General features: G+C 41.2%; 1 protein-coding gene across 4 annotated transcripts in view; it reads right to left on the bottom strand.

Moving 5' to 3' along the window:
- fam53b (family with sequence similarity 53 member B) overlaps nt 1-20,670 on the bottom strand; it is a 127,401-nt gene that overhangs the window by 75,078 nt on the left and 31,653 nt on the right. For all 4 annotated transcript variants that reach the window (XM_073027622.1, XM_073027621.1, XM_073027619.1 and 1 more), the window contains 2 exons: nt 17,087-17,292; nt 11,452-11,506 (listed from right to left, as the gene is read on the bottom strand). In XM_073027622.1, the coding sequence (XP_072883723.1) occupies nt 11,452-11,506; nt 17,087-17,161 (130 nt within the window). In that variant the 5' untranslated portion in view covers nt 17,162-17,292. The remainder of the gene's footprint in view (nt 1-11,451; nt 11,507-17,086; nt 17,293-20,670) is intronic.

The following is a 20,670-nucleotide window of genomic DNA, read 5'->3' as shown; positions in this document are numbered from 1 at the left end:
AAATTTATTAGCAAAGTATGTGCAGTACTGTGCAAAAGACTTTGGCATTGATATTTATAGCTAGGATGTCTCAGACTTTTGAACAGTACTGTAGTAATTTTATGTGCTGTCCTGTACTACTACCACAAAAAAAAAACAAATTTCATGATACATGCGAGTGATGATAAGCCTGATTCTGATATGGACATCTTATCATGGACTGAGAGTGGGAAAGTGGCAGGAAAAGGGGAATCAAGATTGGGAAAAGAGGAATGGAGAGTGGAGGGAGTGTGAAGCACCAAAAGGACATTCTGTAATGGTCATTAAACCCATTGCTTAAAATCAAATTACCTTGCCTGGTAACGCAGGGATGGGTGTGTCTGCACCCGCACCATCGCCTGCCCAAGGCGCTCCTTCTCTGTCACCTATCCCACACCCGCTCCACCTCACCATTCCCGTCATCCTTTGCTCCTGCCAGATTTACCACCTCTCTCTCAGCTCCAAGTAATATAGATGTGCTTAAGAATTGTGCACAGCACTGCTGATGTCACTACATACAGCATATACTAGTAAAATAGGTCAGGATAACCAGCGTGTGTGAGGACTAACAGTGCATATGAGCATATGAGTGCAGCTCCAGTTAGAGCAAGGAGATGTGGTAAAGAGACAAATTTAAAACAACTTTGTTTGAAAGCACATTGCATTCATAACAGACTTGAGGAAAAACAATGGCATAATTGGAAAAAAAGTGGACGTAATCCAAGAGCCAAGCTGAAAAGTGACTCAACACTGAGAATTCCAGAACGCTTTATATTTTAGAGGAGACAGGCAAAATGGAAAAAAAGTGTCAGGATGGCCCTAAAACGGGGCAAAGACGGCAGTGAGGACAGATTCAGCCTCCAAAAATGAAGTAGAAAACGTCTGCCTGTGGCAAGACAGAGCAAAGGGGGGAAAACCTTAAATAGGCCTTCAAACCAGTAAAATAATCACCAGGATCTTAATCAACATGGAGCTGGCAAATTAAATTAGCGGTAAAAATGAAAAGAATGGATTCATGGAGTACATAAGAGATAGCTTTCTAGATCAAAATTAAATGTAGTTACAGACTACAGCAGATCTGCTTTTGTGTATGAACAGTTAATTAACCTATTAAATCTGACAAACTATGAAGGCATATGATGTGAACTAGCCACAATAAACTGGAAACCACGTTAACAGGTACGAAAGTAAAGAAGCAGCAGCTCACTTTCTAAGGATTAATATACAGTTACATGATATATATATATTCCTTAAGGAAAAAAACACAAGTGACCTAGCTAAAGCTGTCAAAAGAGGTTAAAGAGAGTATTAGATCAAAGGAAAAGGATTACAAAGTTGCCAAGAAAGGCAGTAATTTGAGAATTGGGAACATTTTGAAATTCAGCAAAGAAGGAGCAAAGGGGGAAATCAAAAATAAGAGTAAATTAGTGTGGAATAAAAACATAACTCCAAAATAAAATGAATGAATAGGGAAAGATAGCTGGAGTTAATATGGGTTCCTTAGAAAGCAACAAGACAGATTACCTCAGAGGAGTAAGGAATTGGCTGAGATATTAAACAAACATTTGAATCGGTCATCATGGAAGAACAAAGTGAAGAACAACAGTCTAGATTAGGGGTTCCCAACCTTTTATATGCCATGGACCAATACCATTAAGCAAGGTGTCACTGGGACAGGACAAGATGTACCCCAGGCTACTGTGGGAGGTGAGGGAGGAGATTGCTGAGCCTCTAACGATGATCCTGCATCATCAGTGGGACAGGAAAGGTTCCAGAGGATTGGAGGGCTGCGGATGGTGTTCCATTATTCAAGAAAGGGAGTGGAGATAGCCCAGGAAATTATAGACCAGTGAGTCTTACCTCAGTGCTTGGTAAGTTGATGGAGAAGATCCTGAGAGGCAGGGCTTATGAATGTTTATAATATGATTGGGAATAGTCAGCATGGCTTTGTCAAGGGCAGGTCGTGCCTTATGAGCCTGATTGATTTTTTTGAGGATATGACTAAACATATTGATGAAGGTAGAGCAGTAGATGTAGTGTATATGGATTTTAGCAAGGCATTTGACAAGGTACCCCATGCAAGGCTTATAGAGAAAGTAAAGAGGCATGGGATCCAAGGGGACATTGCTTTGTGGATCCAGAACTGGCTTGCCCACAGAAGGCAAAGAGTGATTATAGACAGGTCATATTCTGCATGGAGGTCAGTCACCAGTGGAGTGCCTTGGGGATCTGTTCTGGGACCCTTACTCTTCCTGATTTTTATAAATGACCTGGATGAAGAAGTGGAGGGATGGGTTAGTAAATTTGCTGATGACACAAAGGTGGGGTGTTATGGATAGTGTGGAGGGCTGTCAGAGATTACAGCAGGACATTGATAGGATGCAAAAATGGGCTGAGTTGTGGCAGATGGAGTTCGACCCAGATAAGTGTGAGGTGGTTCATTTTGGTAGGTCAAATATGATGGCGGAATATAGCATTAATGGTAAGACTCTTGGCAGTATGGAGGATCAGAGGGATCTTGAGGTCCAAGTCCACAGGACACTTAAAGCTGCTGCATAGGTTGACTCTGTGGTTAAGAAAGCGTACGGTGCATTGACCTTCATCAATCATGGGACTGAGTTTAAGAGCCAAGAGGTAATGTTGCAGCGATACAGGACCCTGGTCAGGCCCCACTTGGAGTACTCTGCTCAGTTCTGGTTGCCTCACTACAGGAAGGATGTGGAAGCCATAGAAAGGGTGCAGAGGAGATTTACAAGGATGTTGCCTGGATTGGGGAGCATGTCTTATGACAATAGGTTGAGAGATCTCAGCCTTTATTCCTTGGAGCGACAGAGGATGAGAGGTGACCTGATAGAGAGGTATAAGATGATAAGAGGTATCGATCGTGTGGATAGTCAGAGGCTTTTCCCCAGGGCTGAAATGGCTAACACAAGAGGGCACAGTTTTAAGGTGCTTGGAAGCAGATACAGAGGAGATGTCAGGGTAAGTTCTTTTACACAGAGAGTGGTGAGTGCATGGAATGGGCTGCCGGTGACGGTGGTGGAAGGGGATACAATAAAGTCTTTTAAGAGACTCCTAGACAGATATATGGAGCTCAGAAAAATAGAGGGCTATGGGTAACTCTAAGTAATTTCTCAGGTAAGGACATGTTCAGCACAACTTTTTGGGCCGAAGGGCCTGCAAAGTGCTGTAGGTTTTCTATGTCTACGTGTCCGTGGACCCAGATGGGAAGTCTTGATCTAGACTCATGGGTTCCCAGCCTGAGGTCCACTGTCTCCTCAGTTAATGGTATTGGTCCATGGCATAACAACGTTGGGAACCCCTCGTGCGAAGGTGGATCTCAAAGAAATTAACATCAGTGAAAAGAAATAATACTGGATAATGTAATAAACATTTCCCCAGAATTTAATGACCTGACATTTTGAGGCTGATAAGAGTGACTAAAGAGAATATTCATATAGGATCGCCTTTGAAATTCTACAATCATTGCCACAGTCTGCAGAGCATGAAGTACAACCCCACTGGTCAAGAAAAGTAGGGAAATAGGGAGCTAGAAACAGCAAGATGGATTACAACAGTAGAAACCTAGAAACATAGAAAATAGGTGCAGGAGTAGGCCATTCGGCCCTTCAAGCCTGCACCGCCATTCAGTATGATCATGGCTGATCATCCAACTCAGAACCCTGTACCTGCTTTCTCTCCATAACCCCTGATCCCTTTAGCCACAAGGGCCATATCTAACTTCCTCTTAAATATAGCCTATGAACCGGCCTCAACTGTTTCTTGTGGCAGAGAATTCCACAGATTCACCACTCTCTCTGTGAAGAAGTTTTCCCTCATCTTGGTCCTAAAAGGCTTCCCCATTATCCTTAAACTGTGACCCCTCATTCTGGACTTCCCCAACATCGGAAACAATCTTCCTGCATCTAGCCTGTCCAATCCCTTTAGAATTTTATACGTTTCAATAAGATCCCCCCTCAATCTTCTAAATTCCAGTAAGTATAAGCCTAGTCGATCCAGTCTTTCTTCATATGAAAGTCCTGCCATCCCAGGAATCAATCTGGTGAACCTTCTCTGTACTCCCTCTATGGCAAGAATGTCTTTCCTCAGATTAGGGGACCAAAACTGCACACAATATTCTAGGTGCGGTATCACCAAGGGCTTGTACAACTGCAGTAGAACCTCCCTGCTCCTGTACTCAAATCCTTTTGCTATGAATGCCAACATACCATTTGCCTTTTTCACCGCCTGCTGTACCTGCATGCCCACCTTCAATGACTGGTGTACAATGACACCCAGGTCTTGTTGTACCTCCCCTTTTCCTAATCGGCCACCGTTCAGATAATAATCTGTTTTCCTGTTCTTGCAACCAAAGTGGATAACCTCACATTTATCCACATTAAATTGCATCTGCCATGAATTTGCCCACTCACCTAACCTATCCAAGTCACCCTGCATCCTTTTAGCATCCTCCTCACAGCTAACACCGCCGCCCAGCTTCGTGTCATCCACAAACTTGGAGATGCTGCATTTAATTCCCTCGTCTAAATCATTAATATATACTGTAAACAACTGGGGTCCCAGCACTGAGCCTTGTGGTACCCCACTAGTCACTGCCTGCCTTTCTGAACAGGTCCCCTTTACTCCCACTCTTTGCTTCCTGTCTGCCAACCAATTCTCTATCCACCTCAATACCATACCCCCAATACCGTGTGCTTTAAGTTTGCACACTAATCTCCTGTGTGGGACCTTGTCAAAAGCCTTTTGAAAATACCACATCCACTGGCTCTCCCCTATCCACTCTACATCTTCAAAAAATTCTATAAGATTCGTCAGACATGATTTTCCTTTCACAAATCCATGCTGACTTTGTCCGATGATTTCACCTCTTTCCAAATGTGCTGTTATCACATCTTTGATAACCGACTCTAGCATTTTCCCCACCACCGATGTCAGACTAACCGGTCTATAATTCCCCGGTTTCTCTCTCCCTCCTTTTTTAAGGAGAGTAGTGAAGCTTTGGAATTCCCTGCACTGCTGCGATTCACACATCATAACCAAGTGGAAAGATTGAAAAGGAATATATTATTTCTGCACTGTGTTGGGGACTGAGCCAAACTCCTCAAAATATGGTTCAGATTTTCCTTCATCAGTTTAGCCTTCAGGAGCTGCTAAAACAGTTTCAGAGCTGCTGTTGAAGTCAGGAGGAGGAGGGACAATGAGGACTAAAAGCAAAACAAAAGACTGATGACTTAAAATACCGGAGCACTATTTCATTCCATGTTCTGCAAAACATCTGTAGCATTATTTTACAGGGAATGATTGGCCAATCATAGAACTGACAAACTTTGGAGAAATGAAATACTTGTTGGCTTTGGTAATGCAGGGTTAGAACTACAGTGTTTGCTCTCTCCTGATTTTTTACATCATTAGTGTTTTAATCATATATCAATAAAATCTGTGTGATTCAATACTTTCTCTGTTTAAATATGTGGGTTCAACTCCAAGACAACAACCTCCTGCTGGTAACATTACCAGCAACTTTCCCAATAAAATCTGGGAAACAACCGACTCCAATCGACATCTATAGGCTCCTGTCTCATCTCATCAAAACTTGTTTCGCTCTAATTTAGAAATTGAACCTGTGGACCAGCTCTGTTCCATTCCATAACTATCTTAAAACTTACAGAACTATTCTCAAACTGCTCCCCACTGCCACTGTCGTCTCAGTCACTTTCCCTACCTTATTACTCAAGAGTAGGTCAACCTGTACCCTCTCCTGGTAGTGTCTTCTAAGTGCTGTCTGAAGAAAAACTTTTCTAACCATACAAATTCTACCCCATCTAAGCTCTTAACTTTATGGCAGCTACGCCTGCTAGATACAAAAATATATTCAATTATATAGATACTAAATATATTCTGCCATAGTTTTCCACAGAAGAGTATAACTTGAAATGGTTTGAAAGGATGAAACAGTGTATTTATTTGGACATAAAATAAGTGTGGTACACAAGTTAGGAAACTCATTGTCATGAGCATTTGCTCGTGACAGAATACAGAGAGAATAGAAAGATGAAGGTAACAACAATCCTTTACTAACCTCATTTATGGTCATTGCGCCAGAGGAAGGGACAACACTGAAAAAGCTTGCTTGGAAAAGAAAGTGAGGAAACCTGCAAATATTACATAAGGCCAGACCAGACAGGGATGACAGATTTCCTCCCCTGAACAACATCAGCGAACCAGATGCAATTTTAAGATAGAATTCCAGCTTGGTACCAAAAAAAGTTCCACAGCTGCCATGTTAAGATTGAACTTTGGTGACTTGGCTTTCAGCTGAGGCCGCCTGCATCACCATATTAGTCAAGGAGCATGGTTTATATAAACCGTGATGTAGCTCGTTAAGGAAATAAATGAATCGCATTGATATGGAAATACAGTAAATGTTTTGCATGTACATTTTCAAATTGGATATCTATTATGCCTTGTAATTGTCTTTAATAATATGAAACAGCAAAGAAAGCTGGTGAGAATACAGAAAACAGACATTATTTATCTGATGTTTTTGATATTTTGGCAATATGATCAGTGGGGTTAATTAAAAGTCCACATTGAGGCCATTCTGTTTTTTAAAAATATATACACATAGGGTGGTGGAGGTGGAGATACGTCTCTACCAGAGGAGATGCAAGCTGCTCCTTCCCTTCTTTAGCCTGCAGGTCACCCTTGGGCAAGGTGTAGCACCTGGTTAGATCCCTGATCAGAGTCACCTGAAGCCATGGGAGCAGGTGGGGGATGGTCATATGAGCAGCTGGTGCAGATGCAACCATTGGCAGACAATCTCTGAAGTGTATTGATAATGGCTGGGGTCACCTGTCTTGAAAAGACACTGCCCAGAAAAATAAAATGGCAAACCACTTCTGCAGAAAAATTTGCCAAGAGCAATCATGGTCATCAAGACCATGATTGCCCACAACTTAATGACATGGCACATAATGATGATGTCATACAACATGGCACATAACGATGATATCATATGACATGGCACATGACAATGACGATGGAACATAGGACTCTGTCACAAAATTTGAACAAAACAAGGCCTAGGGATAGACATCTAGGGGAGCATGTTAAAGGATGAAGGGAATTTAGTGAATGGGATTAGAACTATCCTGTTCAGGGTGAAGAGACCAGCCCTGAGGCACTGGCTCGATGCCCTACAGGAGGCAGGAGTGTGAAAGGGTGAGTAGCGTTGATGTCTAAAGAAATGGTGGTGTATAAAACTAAAGAAAGGTCCAGTGGGAAGCGGCAATTAGGGGATTGAAGGGCCGAAATGGAGGGCACAGATCAGAGAAGTACACAGTCTACAAGATGTCAATAAATTCTCCTACTAAGCCATGAAGCTCAGAGGATGTACGTCAGCCTCAAATGCAGAGAAATGTGGAAGCGGGTAGAACAGTGTGAGTCAGTAACAGCCCTTTCTGATGAGGCAGCAATCTGATCAGCCTCCTTCTCGTCATTCAGTACCGAGTTTCTGTGTCCGATTCCACCTGCCTTCACCTCCAGCCACACTTTAATAATAAGTTCAAATGCAGCTAGCCACCAGTTTCACAGCATCTAATTATTGAGTTAGTCAATCTTTTGCATTTACGACTCTTAATGTTGTTGTTGTTGTTGTTGCCATAGTAACCAAAGCCAAGGGCAGACTCACTGAATCAGCAATTTACTTTAGATTTCCGCCATGTTTAACTCATACGAGGTAGAGCAACTCCACCTGCTTCCACCCTTATTAATACAATAATAAATAGAAAGCTGAGATTCCACAAGGTATTCCCATGTGGGAACGATAAAACACCAAATCCATTCCAGGAAATCTCTGCTGTTTCACCTCTGCAGTTAGTGCCATTCGTTGTGTGGAAGCACACAGCCCATTTTAGAAGTAGAGTACTACCACTATGTGTAAAAAGCAGCTGATTGGAGAAAAGACAGCCTTGGCACAAACCTTAAAGTTGGCTTCTAATTTTCAGACAGGATGAACTCAATGTACAAAGAAGGTATCGTTAAAACAGCTAAAGCGAGTCATAAAGCCTAACCGAAAGCAGACTCTCTTTCTGATGCTCCTCCAATTCACTTGTCACTATGGAAATAGTTGTTACCATTATGGCACTGTTTCCTCAGTGCATAAAAGTGTATGTTGGCAAAAGCTTCTCAGTTTTCCAGTAAGGAATGCTTTAATGCGGGGCAGTCGAGTAACTTTCAGATGGAAGGGAATGTGAACCGATTACTATTTACATTGATGAAAAGAAACTAACCAAATAAGGAGGTGTACAAAATTCTTGGCCACTTTTGGTGATAACAGTCGGTTATATAATAGCATCAAAGGCATAGATGGAGAAAATCACAGCAACAGCCCATCAGTTTACTAATATATATCAAAATTTTAAAGGCCTTTTGTCAATGACATTACTCTAGAGCAGGGGTTCCCAACATTTTTTATGCCATGGACCAATACCATTAAGCAAGGTGTCCACGGACCTCAGGTTGGGAGCCCTGATTTAAGCCAAGAGGATGGTAAAATGCTCTCTGTGTTATCGCTGCCCCAAAGATCTTAACGAGATGAGCTGCAATCCACATGCAGTACTGTGCAAAAGTCTTTGGCGCACATGTATAACTAAGGCGCCTAAGATTTTTGCACAGTATGGTAATTTTACGTAATGCACTGTACTGCTGCCACACAAAAAGACAAATTTCATGACCTATGTGAGTGATGATAAACCTGATTCAGATATTGTGGTCTGAGAGTGGGAAGGGAGCATGGTTGGGAAAAGGGGACGGGACAAGGGAGGAAGTGGGAAGCACCAGAGAGACATTCTATAATGATCAATAAACCAGTTGTTTGGAATCAAATGACCTTGCCCCTGTCTCAGGGCTGGGTGTGTCTCCACCTGTGCCAACCCCTGCCCCTGGCACTCTTTCTCTGCCACCTGTTCCACATCCCTCCTACAGCACTCCACCCCTGACCTACCCAACATGCTTTGTACCTGGCAGAACTCTCCATTCCACGTCGACAAATACAGCACTGTGCAAAAATCTTAGGCATCCTAACTATATTTTATATAAGATTTTTGCACAGTGCTGCAACACCACCCCATGACTGGCAAGTCAAAATACACAGTAGCTTGGCGCTATGCCATACATCACCCAAGTTATTTCCAGCACTTCCATTGCAAATTTAACAACTGTGTGTCTCAGCTGGACTTTGTTCTTCACATAAACACACGAACAATGCAAGGTTTTGCTTTCACCAATATATGGAGTTTGTAGACATTTTAATTTATTGGCCCTTATTGCATGGGGAATGTCTTGCCTTATGTACCAGTTGTTGGTGAAAACATATTGTGTATGACTTTGTTCTCCTATTTGGAAATGCAATGGAGGTGGTGCAGAGGAGGCTTGTTAGGTGGTTCCTGGAGTGAAGGTATGGTCAGATGAGGGGAAATTGAACTGGCTGGGCCTTTGCTTGACATGGTTTAGAAGAATCAGTGGTGATCATACTGAAACACATCAGATTCAGTTTGGGAGGGGGCTGATTATAGGGTAGATTTTGAGAGGGTATTTTCCTCTAGAAATAGGAGACAATGTTTCAGGACAATTGGTCATCCATGTAAGGTGGAGAATGGAGGAAAAATCTCTTCACCAGTGGGTTGTAAACTTTGTAAGTTCTCAACCTGAGAGAGTGCTAGAGGCGAGTATGATATGTCAAGGGTTCCGATGTATGGATTTTTAAACAGGATAATGATAACGTGCAGCAAATTAGAGTTGAGATCAAAATCAAATCGACCGTGACGTTATTGAACAGCAGAGCAGACTTGAGGTCCCCTATATTGTTATGTTCTTAATTATTCAATAGTTGCACTGCAATCAGTCGTCATTACTTTGCAAATTAACATTCAAAATCACCCATTTGTAGTAATGATAAAAAAGTCATTCAAAACCTATGCAATACAAATAACCTTATCAGAAACATCAAACTGTCATATATTAAATACAATTGAAAAGGGCTTTCAGCAATTTTAACAGTGAGCTATTTTCAGTTTTTGGATTTGTCATTTGCAGTGTTTCTGATAGGCAGATAAGTTAGGACATGATCAGTATATTGCACATTTACTGTCCACTGGTTTATGTAATGTGGATGTACACAGACTATCGGGCCATCAGTTCATGCCTGAAGCAATCCTATGGCTCTTGAGCTATTGAGGATGGAAATTCCTTTACTCATTCAATTAAGGGTTTCAAAGGATACACCCTTTGTCCCTTTCAACAGATTGCTGTCTCAATTACCACCTTGAAAATGGATGAAGTACAATGTGTTCCTTTCCTACTTTTATACCTGGACTACAAAAACAGTCTTTAAAAATATTAGGCTCTGATTTTTATACAGGACTTTGAAAAAACAAAGCACACACAACCAGCTCCCTCAGTTTACATTACGAGTATCAGATTCCCTACTTTATACGCAGAATTATAAATCCCATATATTAATCAAAGTATAATGTAATTGGGGTACTGTAGGGAAAGGGAGGAGGGGTTGACATCATAGACTCGTTCTCCATCTGAATCCTGTGCTCATGGAAAAGTAAATAACCTTATCCGGTGCTCCCTAAGGGACATTTCTTCTGAAGGAAGCATGCCAGTGTAGTTTCTTTAATACTATAGCACAGATTCCGATCCAGATTCCCTTTAAACATAGCCCACGATGGGAATGCAAGATTGGTTAAGTTAATCTATAGTTTAAAATTCCCCTATATTTTTCACATTATCTTATGAGCTGCCTAAATTATGCATTGCAAACCAAACATTGTACTCCTCACAATGTATTTGTGCTATTAAAGCACATGACCTGTTCTATGACTTTCTTTTATTTAGGGACACAGTGTGGAACAGGCCCTTCTGACCCTTCGAGGTGCACCACCAGCAACCCACCAATTTAACCCTTGTCTAATCATGGAACCTTTTGCAATGACCAATTAGCCTACTAACCGGTACTTCTTTGGACTGCGGGAGGAAACTGCAGCACATGGAGGAAACCCACGCATTCACAGAGAGGATGCACAAACTCCCTACAGATGACATTGGAATTGAACTCGGAATTCTAACTCCTGAAGCTGTAACAGTGCCGCGCTATTGTGGCTAAAGAGGAGTCTAATTAATTCAATTCGGATCTAGAATTCCGAGCACCCAGAAACTCTTCCAAGAACAGTAAGTATGAAGGCAGCTTCACACTCCACAGAAAGCATCCTCTACACTGTGTTTAGCCAATTAAATTAACCTCCTCAATCATTTTATTCTTTAAAGCTCGTCCCACCTTATTAGTGGATCCTATAAGTTAAAATTAACGCAGACAGATACTGGTAAATTAATTTCTAAACTTACCCATAATTCCACACGAAAGGAGAGTGGGTCCTTTACTCATCTTCTTTGGACTGTGCTGAAATTATTAAAAAAAGTAGTTAAGCCAAAATTATAAAAGAAAATCTACTAGGTCAAAGTGGAAACATTTAAAAAAATGAAAATGCGGGCAGCAAACAAAATGAGTGCAAGCAAAAATATAAAATACAGTGTCATGTAATTAGCCAATCACATCTCAGGGAAAAGGAAATGTAATTGACAAAATTACTGATATAGCTTGACAACCTACAGCAAGAAAAGTTACCCAATCACAACAAAAGAATTGTGTCACATGACCATGTCATATTATGACACAACTAACTGACTAATTTTGAATAACACCAACATAAGAACTTCAAACAAATACATCTTTTTCACTTGACCTTTGTGGAAAAAAACTAACAATATATATTGAAAGAAATACAGATTCAATTCTAAACAGAGCTGAAGAATTTGAATAATTTTTGTTTCCTTAATAACTGCCAGAAATGTCAATTAATGTCAACATGCTGTGTATTTCCTGCTGTATTTTTATGGACATGCACTGTTCCCTCATTCTACAAGCCTGAACATTTCTGCATTTCAAACCTCTGCCACTAAAAGAAATCCATCCTAAAGTCAAATGTTTAAAATAAGAAAACCAGTAACAAATTGTCCTTCATACAATCTGGTTTAAAGAGTTACAAAATAGCTTCTGGCTCCAGCGTTTCCAATTTAAGTCAACAATGACACTGCAGGAATTCATGGGCTTTTCCAAGCTCCTTGCTCAATGTGGATTGGGAGGCAAAGCTAGCGTGTCTGTATTCCAGAGATTAAGCTAGCAAAGCCCTAAACTAGAATCTGGTGTCTGCATTGAATCACTCCCCACCCCACACAGCTTTCCAGCTAGGACTTCCTTCTTTAGCATAAGAATTCTCTGGTCTTCATGATCTGGTGGCTATTTTTAATTTAAAGAAAAATAAGGATGATTCACCCTTTCTTACTTACTTAGGATCTTGAAGATTCTGAAGATAGCAGTTTATTTATAGCTATGGGCCAATCACTTAAGATTATCATAACATGGACTTCCCTATCCCAAGGGTGCTTGAAATAAGAAAGAGTTCCTTCCAAACCCTCCAAAAAACCAATTGCAGCAGTGACTCTTCCTGTGGAAGCTCCTCAGATTACATCTGTAAGACCACGGAGCTTGTTCAGAAGGGCATCATAGCAATTATTCCACAGGACTGTGAATTGTGGGCAGATGCAGATTATATTTCATTTTCTTTTTTCTGTATTTCTCCCCCCTCTGGCCATCTTCTGCAAGAAGATCTTGAGCTGGATTTTCACAGCTGCCTGTCTTCATTCACTCCTCATTTGTAATGTCTTCAAGTTTGTGACCATGGCATAGTCAGATTGGAGACAACTCAGTTTTCATTGGGTCTCCACGTAGGTTCATGTTCTGCAAGCCATTTTGAGTGGACATCTGGAGGAGGTACTGCAATGGAAATTCCCTCAATAAATCCAGAGATAATCTGCTAATTCTCATGGTCTTGACCAAATGCGCACGAACTGCTAACCAATACTGGACATTTCCTGGACTGCTTGACTAACCAGCTACTCTCCAATTTCACAAAATGATCCGATTAGAGTACAAAAACTTGCAAATGTCAATTATCTTTACCAACCACACACCATATAGAAAACCTACAGCATAATACAACATTCAGCCCACAATGCTGTGTCGAACATGTACTTACTTTAGAAATTACCTAGGGTAATAAAATATAATCGTATTTGATAAATTTTATACAGATCTATTTATTGTTTGTTCACAAGTCTGTACCCAGCTCTCTCCATTCTAGAAGGGTCTTTCTATTATCTTAGAAAATCACTCAAGTAAAAGATTAAAAGCTAATTTCAAGCTATTATGCTCAACAGGATATAGCAACATTAGAGTGAAAATTTGACGCTCCCTCTGGAAAGTATAAAAGCATTGGTTAAATCTAATCAAATAATGTGTCAAAGTAAAACAATTGCAAATTCTCTTCAGTCATGTAATACAGCAGTGAACCAGTAAAGTTCCACAACAGCCAATACTGGAATCCTCTGGGGTTCTGCATGGGATTATTTACTTACCGTAATTTAAATGAGTTTCAGTCGCTTTTTCACAAATGACAATGCCAGATCCCATCAAATCTCAAGAATTAGCCTGTTCTACCATTCAAACTCCCAAAAAACAGATATACATAGTTGAAGCTGTAATCAGCATTCAGAGTACAGGAATTTGACATATGTCTCTTAGTGTCTGTAGGGAAATTGGTCTCTTACTTTTCTATGGGAGGCTCTTACTGGAACTCCCTCCCAATGTAAGATTTCTCCCAACTACAACAATAGTTGCCACATTTATAGCCCAGCCCGGAATGCAAATTAGTCCTTAGTTACTCAGAACAAAACATTTCCCATTATTCCAGTTTCCCTAAAACGAAGGCTGCATCATACACCTCACTTAGATCTGTGATCCCTTTGAAACTCAAAGATAGGCCCATATGTGACTCCACTACTTTGCCAAGGAGGTTGGGAATGCACAGCCACGTTCTGGAATGGATTTCGCCTCAGGTTCATTCTAGAACACTACTGGTGATTCATACTATGTATCATTTCCTGGCCACCTCTGCATTTAGGAGGTCACTGGCCTCCATGGTTAGAGTCACAGAGCCATACTGCATAGAAACAGGCCCTTCCAGCCCAACTCGTCCATGCTGATTGAGATTTCCATCTATGCAAGTCCCATAAGCCTGCATTTGGCCCATGTCCCTCTAAACCAGGGGTTCCCAACCTTTTTAAGGTAAGGCCCTGTACCTTTAACTGAGGGGTCCATGTTACCCAGGTTGGAAGCCCCTGCTCAAAACCTTTCCTGTCCATGCTTAAAAGACTTTTAAATGTTGTTAATGCACCTGACTCAACCACCTCTCCTGGCAGGTCATTCCATATATTGACCATCTTCTGGGTTAAAAAGTGGCCCCACAAGTTCCTATTAAATCTCTTCTCTCTCAACATAAATCTAAGCCATCCAGTTCTTGATTCCCCATAAAGACTGAGCATTGACACAGTCCAACATGATTTTTACACCTCTGAAAGCTCACAGTTGATTCTCCGATGCTCCAAAGAATAAAGGCACAACCTTCTCAACCTCTCTCCATATCTCAACTCCTCAAGCGCTCACAGCATCCTCATAAATCTCCTTCACTAACTTTCCAAAATAATGCCATCTTTACTACAGCAGGGCGACCAAAGCTGAGCACAATATTCCACACGTGGCCTCATCAACATCTTGTGCTACTGCAATGTAACAGCCCAACTTCTCTACTAAATGTTTGACTGACGGAGGTCAGCATTGCCAAAACCCTTCCCAACTACCATGTCTATCTGAGAAGCCACTTTCAGGAAACCATATACCTGAACTGCCAGGTCCCTAGATTGATCAGAAGAGGCCAGATAATTTTCCTTCAGCACACAGGAGCAGACAGAGAAGGCTGAAGTATTTACCTGTGTTGCAAGCAACCCTGAAGCACAAGCATTCATAAAGTGCACTCATGTCCTTGATTGCTTCCCATCGGCCTCCTGATAGGAGACCCTGGCTGTAGTCTTCTCAGGGTCCTATGTAAGAACACCATGCCTCCTCTGGGCAACATTCTTTAGGAGTCTTTCTGACTTTCTGACCATCTTGGAATTTTCTGACTACACCCCCCCCCCCCCCCCCATTACTGTAGTATCCACTTAGTCAGTGACAGCATTCCTGCATCTGGAAGGTTGTCACATGTATGTGACCTGTTCATTCTGTAGCTAGCTGTGAAGATCACACTTGCTGGGATACATGCTGACAGCTGAAAGAACTTGCAACCTCAACTGCTTCACATACAGAAACACAACAATGCTGTTTAGTGAACATTGAAGTTAAACTTTTGCTCTAAATTTGACTTCCACAGACTATGCCAGTGTAACCTGCAATGGTGTTTCACTGTCAAAGTTTGAAGCAAAAATTTCAACAGAGATCTTGTGAAAACTGATGTAATTTTCAGAGTAATCATTTTATGAATGGTAACATTTCAAAGCACAGAAATTCTAATTCAAAGATTCAAAGTACCTTTATTATCAAAGTCTGTATGCAGTATACAACCCTGAGATTCGTCTTCCCACAGACAGCCATGGAACAAATAAAGTTAAACCATGGAATCTGTCCAAAGAAAAACATCAAACCCCCAAAGCACAAAAAAATTGTGCAAACAGCAAAAAAGTGAGCAAAACACATAGATTAAGAACCACCGAACCAACAAATCATCCAACCAGTCCAGTTCAATGTAGCTCTGTGTCGTCTCTGAACTTCAGGTCACAGAATCAGTCATGCACACACACACTTCTTTGCCTCTTTAACTGGAGTAACTAGGTAGATTCATGCTTCAATTAACTTTCGAAACGAAGAGATGTTAACAAAGGGATCTCAGGTTTTGGTCTGTTCTTATTATTAAGCATCACTTTTTAGGCTTGAGCACCTGTACTAAAATTAAAAAGACTTTTTACCTCATTCTGTTTGTTCTACCAATCATGTCCAGCATCCATTTCAAAAAAAAATTAGGGAAGAACTTTACCCTTCGATGTTACGGTACAAGAGGCTGGCAGCCAAAAAATGCATACTGGAAGCTCAGACACAAGCAGCTGTTGATTTAATGAATGAAGAAAATCATAACAACTTGTGCCCAAATTTGTGATAAATGTTTCTGCCTTGCCAAGCTCTTATGCCCAAGCATTGAAAAGGAAAATCTGCCCTTGAAATGACCATCAATTGGATTTTCCACACTGCTGCATTCATGCACATAAGTGCTGCACCTGTCTGCATAAGGCATGGCAACTCTGTTAAAAACATTCAGTCGTCTTTACAAATCAACAAGTTCAAGTGCTCATGGTAAGAAACAGGAATATCGCTGTCCAGGATACCTCGTCACAGGTGAGTGATGTTGAAGGCCTGGCAGAAATAAGGAGCAAAAACCAAGGCAATAACATCTCATACACCAAGCGCAAATGTGTTGACTTTAAAATGCTGGATATAAATAGAGCTAAAATTAGCACTAATGGCAAAGCTTACAGTTTATATCATGTATTGATTTTAAAAAGATCCTCCCCAGAAATCTAACTGAAAAACCTGTGCTTAAATATTAGTTATAGTTCCTAATGCATGACCAACTCCAAAAAATGTGAAAATTAATATTAACTAACTTTCCTAAACTATTGTATATTATTTCAGCAGCTGCTCCAATTACCAGGGTAACAGCTGCAATTATTGTATGACTGCTGTACTGGCTTTGGGAATGATGTAGGCCTCCATGTATTATTGCAGGGTCAAATAAAAGACTTCAACCATCACAGTGAAATCAAAATAAATTACACCAACAAAACAAGTTGATATTAAATTTACATATTAAGCACTGGATCTTCAAAAGTACGGTACTGAAAGTTGATAGAAACTATACTTTAACCCTGAAGCTGTATAATGCAAATATCTGTGGAAGTTCTGTGGAAATATCTATTTATATTTTAAAATTAAATGGTTAAAAATCCATACATATGGCTTAATTAATAAGCTTACCAGTTCTCTGGTGAAAATGTGAATACCATAATCCAAGCTGCTGTTTTCCAGATCTTTCATTAAAAGAGTCACCATGGTATCACAGTCAGCTCTCTGAGTTCATTAGACTGAGGGCCGTAGTGAGTAGTCACCATGCTAAGCCACATCTTCCACTTCAAGGGAGACTGAGATCTAGCTGGGCGGGTACTACAGCAGGCTCTTCACAACTGTCCAATACCATGGAGAGAAAGAGAGAGACAGGTCAGGCTTTTTTTTTGTTCAATAAATCCAAGACTGAATACTTGAAACAATAAACAAAGTGCTGGCAAAGTGTCAGGCAGCATCGACGGAGGGAAATGGACAATTCATGCTGTTTGGGTCATGATCCTTCATTGGGGCTGAAAGTTAGAGGGAAGATAAGTTAACAAACAGGGTACAGGTGGAAATGAATACATAGCATCTTTCAATGTTCTCATGAAAAACACTGGAAGTCAATAGTTAAAGATTTGAGAAGAAATATTAATAAAATTTCCATCTATTTTTATAACTATTATCCTAAAATGCCCTTATATTGTTGGATAAAATTCAGATTCAAATCATTTATTCCTTGAAACATACAGTGAAATATGCTTTTTGCATTAACACTAGCCAACCAAAGGATTGAAGTCACAATGGTCTTTCATTAAAAAGTGCATTTTTAACCACATGTGTTAGTACTTCTACATTGACATAACATTTGCAGAAGTTTTTATTTTATTTTAAATGAAGTCCCATAATTTCTTCAGGCACCATTTTTTCTTCCTGCAATAACAAAGTCTGATTGTTTTGATCACTGATTTGAGATGATGATTAGCTCAAATGTTCTCCCTCATTGTTAAATAAAAATAACTTTGAGCCTTGTTCAACTGACATCGCTGTTCTTAAATGTAACATTGAAAATGGCCTCAGAGGAAAACCATCATTTGTTCAAACTATGGATGAATCCAACTGATAAACTTTACAACTGCTATCGTGTACAAACTTAACAACCAGATGCCAAATGATTTACTTGTTAAAGCTGAATGCATCAAGGCTCATACTTTTCTCATTAGGAAACTTGGAATTAAGGATGACTTCATTCCACTCCATTTATGCTCAGAGGGAGTTGAAGAGTCTTGGAAGGGCATGGTAGTTGGAGGAATTTCATTCCACTGTTTGTACTAGATTTCCATATATTCTGAAGAGACTCAGGGTGCTCTGAGTTTCCGGATACCCCTTCTCTATTGAAGGTCACTGGTTCGAGCCTCAGCTGAGGCAGCGTGTTTGTGTCCTTGAGCAAGGCACTTAACAACACATTGCTCTGCGACGTCACCAGTGCCAGGCTGCATGGGTCCTAGTGCCCTTCCCTTGGACAACATCGGTGGCGTGGAGAGGGTAAGGCCTACAGCTTGGGCAACTGCCGGTCTCCCATACAACCCTGCCCAGGCCTGCGCCCTGGAAACTCCAGGCGCAGATCCATGGTCTCTCGAGACCAACGGATGCCACCACATTGTTCACTTACAGAGCGAGTTATTCCAATACATCCGCAAAAATGTCTACATTGCTCCAAGGGGACTTTGATAAGATCCTTAAAATATTCTCCCTGCCCTCCAGGAAATCTCTTGTTGTGATAGAGCTAGGAGCCAAGTGTTCATTTCCGAGGTCCAGCATGAGGCACATGGACAACAAAGACCTCGTCAGAGCTGCGTGAAGGTGATTAGAGACTTCCTGCTGAGCATCCCGGCCTGGGAAAGAAATATTCGAAGGAGTTTGTGGATTCGCTGTTGATGGTAATTCTCCAGTGCCTTGGAGGTCCAACTGTAGGTCAGCCATCTCTATAAAGCGTGCAGGGACTGCAGATTTTGGCTGGAAATTGACCATGAGCTTTTATTGAGTATGAAGAGTCATGAAAGGGCACAGTGGTTGGAGGAATTTTGTTCCTCCAACCACTTTGAAGGCTCTTTATCTAGGTTGGCAAGGAACTGTGTTGCACAGTGTGCAATGTCATGATCAGTGTCTGCCCTCACTGATTCATGCCTGAGGAAGAATGCATCATCATCCATCGGGACATACTGCAGTCTTCCAGATTCAATATCAAATTATGCAACTTAAAGTAACTTGATCTTTCTTTCAGTCTGTATAATATCTGACCATTTCTTCAGTCTTCCATCTGTGACTTTGGCTGAGATTTCCCCTCTTTCCTGCGGCCAAGCTATTCGCAGCACACAACACAGACCAAAACAAACTTAAATGTTCTTCTGAGTGCCATATAAACACATTTTGTCTCAGTCTCAGAGACAATATTCCCCAGTCTTCTCTGCTACTGAACTCCAAAAATGTTTTCTCTCTTTCTCTGTTCTGGTGGAGTCTTGGAACCAAAGCATTAAATCTGCATTTCTTTCCACAGATGCTGTCCGGCATGCTAAGTGTTCCCAGCATTTTCTGATTTTATTTCAGCTTTCCAGCATCTGCAGTTTATTTCCATTTGCCTTCAGTGAAGTGGCTCTTTCGTCATGGAAAAGCCAAAGTTTGCCGAGGCTTCATCATGAATTTTGATCATTGGGAGTCAATACTGGGCCATGGGGGCGGCAGCAGAGAAGATCACTGAGTGCACTGCATTAACACAAGCTTCAATTCAGTGAAGGAGTTAGCAATAACTTGAAACTTGGTCTCAAAGCACATGTATATATGAAAGCCGTCTGTACAATTGAGTTTGAAGTGGACCAATCTTGATTCTGCAGTGGAGGTAACACAGATTAAACAGTTTCTATACATCCTATAGCTTATCTGAGAAAATGTTGGACTGTGAAGTGTAATATTGCAGCAAGGAATATTGAAGAGAATGGTGTAATGATACAGCCACGTAGAAGGAAGGTTGCTTTTACCCGTCCCGGCTGCAGGCTGTGACAGATCCAGGAGGTGGGATGAACTTTGTCTGTTAGACTGGCCAGGACCATGACTTGCAGGCATCATATGGCAGACAGGGAATGGCTATCAATTACCGAGGGCAACCAAATTTTGAAGACTCTCCATGATCCTGAGTGCTTGCTGACATCAAAGGCCTTTGTGAGGTCGAAAATGGCTAAGTACAGTGGTTGGTGCTGTGCTTACATTTTTCATGAAGCGTGCTGCAGATGACGTCCATTGCACTTGAACGATGGAATCCTCATTGCAATGCCCCACGAAGCTCTTCAGCCATTGGGAGGAGGCAGACAATGGGGATCCTCATCATGATTCCTGTGAAGGTCAGAATGGAGACCCTATCCAGGCATCTAAGAGAGATGGTTATGATTACAGTATCCCCATGGTCCTTTAGCACACTCTGCTCTTCCTAGAATGGAGAGATGGGCATATGTGAATTCCTGCTAGTGTTTCTCCATCATGTTTCACAACCTCAGCAAGATTCAACCTGCTGCGGAATCCTTGAAGTTGCTTCTCCATCATTGGATACCATTTTGTTTAACCTCTTGCTTGTCCAAGATAGTGCTGAGAACATGATGGATAATGTGCTGCGCATTGGAAGCCAAGGACGCTCGCAACATGGGTAAAACTCCTTAACAAAGGCTTCTATATGCCTTTCAACAAAT

Source organism: Hemitrygon akajei, chromosome 23, assembly GCF_048418815.1.
Source record: "Hemitrygon akajei chromosome 23, sHemAka1.3, whole genome shotgun sequence".
Classification (NCBI taxonomy): domain Eukaryota; kingdom Metazoa; phylum Chordata; class Chondrichthyes; order Myliobatiformes; family Dasyatidae; genus Hemitrygon; species Hemitrygon akajei.
This window is presented reverse-complemented; position numbering and strand designations above follow the sequence as displayed.